At 42.0% G+C, this 10724-nt stretch overlaps 1 protein-coding gene across 3 annotated transcripts in view; it reads right to left on the reverse strand.

Annotated features, from left to right (window-relative positions):
- Positions 1 to 419: 419 nt before the first annotated feature.
- TGIF1 (TGFB induced factor homeobox 1) overlaps positions 420 to 10724 on the reverse strand; it is an 11908-nt gene continuing 1603 nt past the window's right edge. For 2 of the 3 annotated variants that reach the window (XM_015619943.3, XM_015619941.3), the window contains 2 exons: positions 3987 to 4213; positions 420 to 2659 (listed from right to left, as the gene is read on the reverse strand). In XM_015619943.3, coding sequence (XP_015475429.1) covers positions 2093 to 2659; positions 3987 to 4169 — 750 coding nt within the window. In that variant the 5' untranslated portion in view covers positions 4170 to 4213 and the 3' untranslated portion in view covers positions 420 to 2092. Of the gene's footprint in view, positions 2660 to 3986; positions 4214 to 9056; positions 10290 to 10724 lie in introns of those variants that run through there. The other variant, XM_019005822.2, reaches the window with a different exon arrangement.

The following is a 10724-nucleotide window of genomic DNA, read 5'->3' on the forward strand; positions in this document are numbered from 1 at the left end:
AAACAATGCAAACATATTTGAGAAGCTGTTTTTCTTTCACTAGTGCTTGAAGCATGGGTGTAAGGAGTGTTGCAATAAAGTTCCTTCCTGCAAGAACAGGAAAGGACAAGGCATCTTCCAAACATTTATCAAAGATGACAGTCCACTTTGGGTGTGTAGCACCCCTTAAGATAAATCACCTATTCCACAAAACCATGTCTATTAACCAACTTTTCCCTCAACACGAACCTCATAGTTACACAAAACAGCACTTCCATTTTACAGTTAGTCATTAAAAAAAAAAAAAACAACCAAACAATACATACATAGGTATCCCAGGAAAAATAGCTCAGAAGCATCAAATACAGTGTGTATTTGACTACACAAGGCTCTTCTGTACCCACCTGCAATTCCCTGAAGACAGAGCATACAGCCATCTCTATGTTCAAAATTATTTTCCAGCTTTATTTCCAAATTATTTTTAAAAATAATTCTATATTGATACAGTATATTAGGATGACCAATGCAGTCATAAGTAAGCCAGTGTTTACTGCTTGCCACTTTGATTTTAAACATGAAGGTTCAAGAAAGGCACAAGTTCAGAAGAATTCCAAAGAGCACTCCAGAAAACAGAGTATTTGACACTAGAAAGTGATAAAGGCCACAGCAAAAACAGAATAGCAGTCAAAATACTGTAGTCTTCTTTCTACTCATAATGATACCCTTAAATTCACCAACTCTTCTGTTCCTTAAAGCCCTCCCCCAATCTCCCAAACAGACAACTGGTTTGTTTTTAAAGATTAGCCAGAACCAATTTTTTACCCTGGAGGTCTCTTATTTCACTGTTGTTGGAAGGATAAGGGTGGGCGACTGACATTCAAGTAAGTTGAAATGTGACCTGCGAGTCTTCACATTTTTCAGTAATAAGTCATTCTGATGGCAAAGTCCTTTTCTGAAAGGTAACTTAGATTCTGTTGGCAAAAATACACCCCAATACAACAGGGATCACTTCTAAATCTTAGCCAACCACCTGTTAAAGTATCTCACAAAGACCTGGCTCCCAGAACTCAGATTTCAATGCAATACAGCCTACTTTATTTCAGTCTACTAGAATTACTGAACAAAAACCTTGTCAATCTAGTCCAAGTAAGGGTAGAAGCCCTTGCCCTCCCCTATCAAAATTTGTCACCAGTCATGTCTAGGAGCTGCATCTCAAAGATCTGCAAAGAACACTTGTCCCAGCCCCTCTTTTGGCCTCTTCCTTTTATCTTCAGATCTTCCCCATGAGCCATCACATTTCCTAGCCTTAAAATATTTCAAGTAGCCAAGAGCTGGAACTCTTAGAGGGGCCCAAGGTTTCCCTCTGAAATTTAGTCAGAATTGCCTACATAGCTCCCATTGGCCCCTTAAAAGAATTTCAACATAGCAGAACACCATCAGGTACTCCTGGCCCACTTTTCAGCATTCTTTTAAACATCTGGTTAACAACAACGGCTAGCATGGCTCTCTAAACCAAACAAAGTCAGTATGAGCTCAAAAATATTTCTCACTTCCATTTATTTCAAAGGTAATTCATGTTTTCTGCAAAGCTTGTACTCAACAAAATACTCTGCATGCATGACTTTTAAAGAAAATATTTTATTATATTATGGGAAAAAAGCATGATCATCCAAAGTTTGTATTGTTAAAAAAATTGAAAATTTAGACAGCGTGTCGGTATATTCCGTTTCACATGGGAATGATAAGAAGACTCTATATCATTACTAGATATTGCACAGTCTGAAAGAAACAAAACAAATCACATGATCTTGGGAAACATCTCACATTATGAAAAATCTACAAAGAAAACATTAAAAAAAAATCCCAACAAAACACACAATCCTTTCTTTCTACAGTAGCTTTAAGTTCGTAAATCTTGGAATGACCGTATTCCACTGAAGACCATCTCAGTGACAGGAAGCTTCATTTCAGCAATCCCCTTGTGCAAATAAGATTAATAAAAAAAATAATAATAATGCAGTGAAGTCTTTTGATATCGTGTGGGTGGCAATAACCACACAGCTGTTAGATCCCTGCCTGGTAGAACAAAACGGAGAAGGAGAAGGAAGGGGATTTAGGCCATAAGTTTCGCCTGCAACTCCATCTCTGCCGCCCTTTTGAGTGCAACATCCACCAGAAGCTGAAATCCACTAAAATCCTGGTTAAGGTCTGGTGGTGTTGGAGGAGGAGTGTTAAAGAGCCCACTTTGTGTGTTTGCACCAGGTCCCAGTTTGGATGCGTCCTCATGGCAGGAGAGGGGGTTATCTGTGAAGCCGCCAGCCGGGGGCTGCTGCAGGTCCGTGGTCTGGCCTACATCAGCTGGTTGGCAAAAGTGGAAAGGGCCATCTTTCAACGCAGTCACAGTCGTGTGGCAAATCACCGACGGCCGAGCCAGGACCGACCCCGGGGAAGCCGGCTTGGAAGAGGACACAGTCTTGCCGAGCGGTGCGGCAGCGGGAAGGAAGGCAGTCTCCTCCAGCAGGGGAATGTAGTTCTTTGTGCTGATGGCAGACTCCACCAGGCCGCCCTCGGGAAGCTTGGTCCCTCGCCGCGAGATAGTGAACTGATTTGGGTCTTTGCCATCCTTCCTCAGCATGTCAGGTAACAGCCTGCGGCGTGCATTGATAAACCAGTTGCAGACCTGGGAATATAATGACATCTTAATTTCTACCTTCATTCATTCCCAATTATGTGCCACTAGAGCGGATGGTTAGATTAATGAACCCCTCCAAGCAGTTTCCTTCACTGCACAACAAAATACAGACCTAATGACAAGTTCTGACACGCCTGGCAAAGGCCCTTCCCTTGTCCCAACACCGACTCTCCCTGCTCTTGTTACAGAAAGCCCCGGGACATCTGAAGTCCAAACTAGGGGGTTAGCTTTTAACTCTGTGCACACACATTAACCTATTGGCTATTGTTCCCTAGCTTAGGTTAATTAACAACAGGAAAACCTTTTCTCTCTGAAGAGAGCCACTCCTCCCACAAATAGTTACTGATTTTCCTTGTTCAACTGACTGTGTCGACAGACATAACATGAATTACCTCATTTAAGTTTGTCCTTGTTTAAATATCAACCGGTTTCCTGGGCAATACAGGATAGTTTATAGTTTAACGTCTTTTTTCTCTTTACTACATAAAAGAATTCTTCTTTATAATGTTGCATAAAAAAATTTTTACTCTGTAGCCAATTATGAAACTTGCACTAATGAATTAATATGGAAAAATAAAGCCCAGGACTCAACAGGAGTGCTCCCTATTTAGCAGTTCCCAAAACCAAACCCCGGTTTACCCAAGCTCTCATGCAGCCACCTTCCCACAGCGTGGGATGCAGCAATGGGCAAAAGCTATTCCACCGAAGATGATCACAAAAGATGAGAATGATCCATCCAAGGGATCTCACAGATGCCAGTGGCATCCCAGGGTAAGAATCCAAAATAATCCCACAAAGGCCTCACCATACCTGTAATAACACCCTTGAGTAGCTCTTAACCCATATAGGCTGTTCCACCGATTTTAACGGCAATCATCATACACATAATTATGTATGTCCATGTTCTACTGGAATGAGCCTCAAGCTGCCGTTTTGTAAGTGAAGAGTTACATGTTAACCTGCACATCTATTACCATAAAACCTCTGCTGACAAATAAGTACCTTCTTCTCCCAATAAATTACCTTGTACAGACACTTTACATCTTTTGGGGCACAATTCCGCAAAAAATTAGCATGCATGCTCCAATTCATGACTGTCTGTTCTCCCAGAAAAGTAATTTTATTCCCAATAAACAAAGATCACTGTAACACATAATCAGGCTCTATCTCTCCTTATGAGTGCCATCAGCAGGAGAGTAGCAATAAAAAAGGAAATGTCACATGCAGTGTAAACATTTTTATCCATGACTAGACCACAGCTGAATTAAAACAGAAAAACAGCTCCTTTAGAAGGGAGAACTGCTTTTTTAAATACCTGTAGTGTGGAAAGGTGTGTTTGTCGGGATAACAGCGCTTTCTCTTGCTCTGAAGGGTAAGCATTGTATCGGTGCTCATAGAGCCAGTCCCGAAGAATCTGCACAGACTCCTTGGGCAGGTTGCCACGTCTCCGCCGTTTGCCCGAGCCAGCAGATGAGGAAAGATCCAGTGGGACATCCATAGTGTCATCATCCTCCGTTTCACTGCCTGATATTGCAACTACACCTACAATTGACAAGGACAAGGACAATCAGCCTCCTAAATCTGTTAACTGCTTGGCTCCGGTGCTGCATGGCTCAGACATTTTATATCACATTAACTGTCTGTACTGTTAATGTGATATAAAATTATATTACTGTTACTGTACAGCCCCTTGTACGGGAGATTCGTCCTGCAGCGTTAACTTGTCATGCTGCAGCTTTTCTGTCAGCTGAACAAAAAGTAGCACCAATGATCCATTCCTAAAGGAATTCTTCTCTGCAAACCTTCATTTTCTTGTTCCCCTGGCAACCTTTTATCTGCTGCACGTTATCAGATAGCTTCTATCTAATGAGAATCTTGTCCAAGTTTGCTTGCTATGGTATGCATCCAGCACTTTTTTTCAAGGATAACTATCCAATGGCTGGGCAAAAGGTCAACAAGCAGGAACTTAAAACACCACAACTCAAGCAGTAGCTTATTTAATCATTTCTTAACATCCTGATGCTTCTCTCCTGAGAAGGACAGGTTGTAGATTTTGTAAAAGAATAATTACATCTATTCAGAAGCATTCATGGAAGAACAAAAAAAGAAAGGGAAAAATTGTGTTTGTCACCACCCCTAAGGAGATTTTCATTTTTGAAGGGAAAAAAGTGCAAAAGAAGGGAAGAACCAGGTGCCTAAGAATTCACCTGTTTTTCAGGAAATGGACTCTCATTTAATTGCATTCTGTATCAAAGAACCATGATCATTTAAATATACCCATTTTTATCCTGACTATTTTTTCAACTTTGTAGTTTTCATCTCATGTTTTTATCCCTGGAAACTTGTGTTCTGTGCTATGCTTACTATAAGGGCTCCAAATTTACAAGTTGACTACATACCTTCTCCCTCCAACACAAAGGAAGGAAGAGATTTCAAAATCTGATTATCTCTTTATATATGTACACCACACTACTAGTAACATGAAGCCACGGAATGTAAATCAAACAAGCAAGCATTCAATAGTTAAGAAGGCTAAAATTCTACTCCTTTGGTAGGACACACAAGTCACTGGCTCCATAAAACATAAAAAAAGAAGAAAACCATGCTTTAAACTCACCAGATATTTTAGGAATCTTATAAACTATATACAAGTCCAAATAAGATACTACCCATATTCAACTTCTACAAATTAATACTAATTTCAAGTGAACTCACACTGGCTTTCGGAAGCAGTTTTTCAGAAACTACAGAAGGAAAACAAGCCCTTAATCTTTTTGTCTTTTGAACTTAGTTTGGGGTTGAGGGGGTGGAAAGGAAGAAACTTGCTCACTTTGTAACACTAAAACTAATAGTAAAGCCAACTAAATGTCAAAAGTAAAATCTTCAGTGGCCAACCAACAGTAATTTAAAAATTCTATTTAAGGAAATAAAGTAAGCCCTAAACAACAAGTGTACCTGTGAAAATATTAAACTATATAAAACTATGTAATATCCATAAGTAAAGCACAGAAGGAAGTAATGCCCTTTATAAAAGCCAACCAACCAGCCACCAAAGCCTCCCACCACCACACAAAGAAAGATAGAAGGCATCCATGTGCAAGTTTTCTGTAATACTTGGCAGGAGGGTAGGGAGAGAAACAGAGAAGGACCTTTCCTCACACTTCCAAACTTCAGCCAAAGCTGACACGGTAAATTATTCTTTCCTTCCTCTATTTATGAATAGCTCCAATATCCTTAAATTTAGTTTAAGTTGTCCAATTTTAAATGCACAGTTTTAATACACAAAGCATTTGCAAGCATTCCCAACAGGATGATCAATCTGCAATCTGTCTGGCATAGTTACTTCACTAACTTACTTGGTATTGTTTTCATTCTCCCAACTGCTGATTTATGTTACCAACAAACACCAAACTGACATACCAAATTTTTCCTCTGATGATTAGCTACATAAATTATCCAGTCATGGAACAGGAACAATAGGACAATATTTAAATAACCAACACAAGATAAACTCCAAATTAAGTAAACAGGTTCTTAATTCATGTAGAAAGTATGTCCAAAGTTTGCTTTACGAAGATTCCAAGCAAACCACTTTGTCATGGCTTCATGGAAAGCGCTGTCACGCTTGCAACCTGACCTGAGAACATGCCTTGAACCGTGGGCTCCTGAAGCCATGAGGAACACTTCTGGGAACAAAGATCCTGCAGAGACAACAGGACAGCTCTGCAAAGCAGCTCAGCCCTTTTAAATTGAATTTTAAACTAGCTAAAACTAGCCTATGCTATTCAGACAATGTTTTGAAGTGTGCTTTTCTTGTTTGTCAGAAACCAGAACTGTTGCAGCACTTCACTGGGTTGGGTTTTTTGTTTGTTTTCAAATATAATGGGCAGTAAAGCAAGGCCTTGGAGAAGAGGGAGAGGCAATCAGCGAGGGCTGGAAACAAGAGGGAAGGAGAAACTACTATGAAAAAGTTAGATGTCTAATGGTTTGCAAACAGTATTTACACGGCATAACAAAAAGTACTCCAGACACACACCAGACAATCTGAGGTGACCTTTCCAGGATCTACCACACAACAAGAAGACTCCATGGACACCTTTCTGAATTTCAGAAAACTGACTTAACAGCAAAACCACTCCTAGAACTGTTGCTTTTTCTTTAGCTGAAAAAAAAAAAAAGAAAAGTGACAAGATACTGTCTGCAAGCCAGCAGTATAAAAACGTTTCTCCCTTTTCAAACAAGATCTTTTGCTAAAGTAAAAGTTGCCATCTGACTAACCGTAACCTACCTAGCAAGAAATGAGTCACCAGCCCTTTGACCCGCTGGCTTAGTGTGTCATATTAATTGACACAGTGAGTTAGTGACACAAAGCAGGTTTTGGTTAAGCAGGAAACCCAGTGTAGTAGGACTTCTGCCCGTTTAAATGAGCTCATTTAAATAGCTGATCAGCCCTCTGAACTCGTGGCAGATCTCTCCGGGGCAGCACAGAGCTAGCAGCAACAGGAAGTCATGGCTAGAAATCTCGCACTACCCCAGCTGATATTTCTTACTAGAGCAGGAGCCACATTGTTGCTGTCAAGGCTCTGTTTTCATTAAAGCATTCCTGCTGATTACAACCCAGCTTTGTTTTTCCGTCTTGTTAGTAATCAGCCTATTCGCTGCTGGTTTCCTGTTTTAACAGGGCCCAACTGAAAAGGCTCCTGGCCACGCTCCATGACTGGACCATTGGCTTACTGTTATTTACACCCAGAATAAAGGCCTGTGGACACGATGAGTAGCCCCAGCTGACCTACTAATTTATTTTGCATTAAAAGCAGGCTAGGGCCAGGCTATTTTATGTCTCCTCCTAAAGACATTTAATCTAAATAAAAACCCCTGCTTTTATAGAACTAAAATCAAAGCAGCACAAGTTCATTTGCAGAGAGAAACAACACAAAATCCCAGTCCTTCACTCGCACATCACCACTTAAAAGAGTAGTTTATGCTGTTAATGACCTAAGGACTACATGATCAGTATCCCTTCTTTGTAAATTACTTTATCCTCCTGGCCTCCCAGCTGAAGTCATGTATGTGACTGAATGCACTGTTGCATTGTATCGCAGCCCAAAGACTTTACAGGTCCTCCCCGTAATCAGCTCAGGGAAGATTACACCTAGGATCTGGAGTCTGGGCTCAACACCCAAACTTAACAGCTTGAAACAACTTGAGTAAAAGTACAGTGATGACTAAAGCTGATTTCAAAACAAACTACTGCCACTTAAACAGGTATGCTGAAATACTTTGAGGGGGAGGACATAGTATTTAGAGTGGCTGAGACAAGTAAGATGGAAATTAAACAAATTAAAAATGTAGGCTATGAGGGGAAAAAGAAGCACAAAAAAAAACCCCCAACAACTATCCCATTGTGTCGAGGAAGAGCTTCACAGAGGAAGTGGCAGAAGCCAATTGTTATTCAAAAGAGGACAAAGTATACCACAAGGAACAATCTCTGCCCTCCAGAGGGGATAGAAAAAAATCACCTTGAAGAAAATCTTCCACCCCTTAGGATTCTCTGAATTTCTTAAGTGATATTTTTTTTTTATGAGGACTGATAAACAGAACAAGTTCCTATCTAAGTCCCCGATCCTGTTGTAACCAAGTTCAGTTAGATTCTTCACAAGTATAAACTTGAGCACATGCCTGTGCTTTTTCGAGACTGTGTTCTAAATCAGCTAATTAACAAGCCATGTAGGTTCCGTGTGATTGTTATCATGTCACTAGTAAATGAAACTATCCATAGAAGAGTCCTGAGGTTTAAATCCAGTATGCTAGCTTAAAAAAACCCACAAAAACAAACAAAAAACCCTCAACAAAACTAACCAACAAAAACACAGCATTACATACACAAAAAAACTAAAACTCAACACACGTAACAAAAAATTTAACTAAAATGTAATACAAATTTAAAAAGCAACAACAAAGTTACATTCGTTTCAAATTATTCATAAGCAGAAAAAAACTACAAGGATACAGAAGGGAATTTCCACAGTAAAAAAAACAAAAACAAAAAAAAAAAAACCAACCAAAAACCACACCACCTTCTTTCCTCTGAATGAGTTTCATAATTGAGGAACCAGCCTAATTGTTTTCCTCTGTACTTTACAGCTTGCACTTTTATTACTTCTGAAGCAACTAGACTTGGCTGTACTATACTTTCTTTTTTCCTCTAAACGGGATTTTTTTAGGAGTGCAAGCAAGAAATCTGTAACAAAGTCACTCTTTGAAACTTCTTGAATGAGCTTCAAATGCCAGGAGGTCACAAATAAGTACAAGCCCAACCTTTATTAAAACAAAGGCACCCTAGCCCTAACATCTTTTTAAAAAGTTTCCCCCTTTGTCTCCTCACCTTTTAATTTGTGCCACGCAAACCCCAGGCCCATGGCCTCTCTCAAAAGTTCTCCCTCTCGCCTGTCACCTTTCATTGTTTCCATTGTTTCAGCCCAGGATTTGCAATCCTCAAAGCAGAGCTTACACACACTCTCTTACACACAAAGCCCTACACATGCATACCTAGAAACTACGTCAGCGTTTTCCACACGCATTTATTTCGGGGGTGGCAAGAACAACAGTTGAAAGTGCAGGGAGTTTGGTATTTCACCAACCAGCAGCTGCCCTCGGGGAGAGAAGTCTGAACAATGGAAGCAACAGCAGACAGGAAACCAGCTCACCACTGCTGTGCAAATAGGCAGCATAGGAATGTCCTAAAAATAACTGGGCTAAATTAATTCAGCGAAACTATAAAAGAGCGGGGGGAAACAAACCACAAACTGCTTCCAATAGAGGGTGAAGAATCTCGACCTACCTAAGACGCGTGAAACATTTAAAAGCCAGCGCTGCCGCTGTCTCTGGGCACGGGGGGCTGCGCTCGGCTGTGCTGGGACCTGGCCCCCCTCGGCTCCCGCGGGACAACGCGCTCCCCAACACCACCCTGCCTGCTCTTTAAACTTCGCCTTTGTGGCTCAGTCCCCTTTGTGTGCGCTCCTCTTAGCCCAGCGGCACGTCCAAAAAAAAACTTCTGACGAGGACTACGAACCATATTAGTACACACCATGTCTGCAGCAGCCCAGTGATTTCACTAACTACATATGCATTAATTGCTCCAAGGGCATTAACAATGAGAGAGGCTGCTTTACTACAGAGCCGCAGGAATGCATAGTAGGGGGAAAACAGCACAACTCTGGAGTACTGAACATGCGCACTGCTCCCCTCCAACCCTCCACTTCGGAGCATTTAATGGTCTTTGAATGCAAAACACTCTCCGGCCACACCGCCGACTGGCAAATCGCAACTGAACAGACACTGCTTTGCTATGAACTTCTTCACAGACGGCGCAGGAGCCTTAGATCCGAAAGCATGTTCCTCGCCTTTGTGGCCAAGCGCTAATCTGAAGGCACTTACAGCACCACGAGCGCGATGAGTAACGATCCTCTAACTGTAAAGTTTGTTTGGAAGTGGACACAAAGAAAACTCAAACAGCCTTGTGGTTATAGGGGGCGGGGGACACGACAGCCTTCCTCCTTTCAACCCTGCGTCAAAACTTTTGTACTTTGTGTTTCGTCCCCCTGTTTTAAGGGATGAAAGGGATAGAAAAGGCTTCAGCTTTCAGCAGAACAAGGCTGAAAGAGAGCGCGGAGGGGTTTGAAGCCCTCCCGCCGATGCCCCCCCACACGCCCCAAGCCCCACGCTGCCGTCCCCGCGAACAAAGAGTTGCCGGACGGCCCCGCTTCCCTCGCCCCAAGTTGGGAAAACCACCCGCACCCTCGTCCCCCTCGCGGGGACGGCGGGGCTCGGGGCGGAAAAGCGCTGAAAAAGTGTTTTGCGGGAGGGCAGGGGGAAGAGAGACTCGGCGGAGGGGGCGAGAACAAAAGTTGGCGGAGGACACGAGGCGAACGGCTGGACATGTTTTTGACAGGGAGCCAGCGGCGCAGAGGCGGCCGCCTCCAAACAACAGCCCCGTATGTTTTGTCTGGGAGCTAAGCATCCACTGCAATCTTCCATGGGATACAGGCCAGGG

The sequence above is a fragment of the Parus major genome, chromosome 2, assembly GCF_001522545.3.
Source record: "Parus major isolate Abel chromosome 2, Parus_major1.1, whole genome shotgun sequence".
NCBI classification, from domain to species: domain Eukaryota; kingdom Metazoa; phylum Chordata; class Aves; order Passeriformes; family Paridae; genus Parus; species Parus major.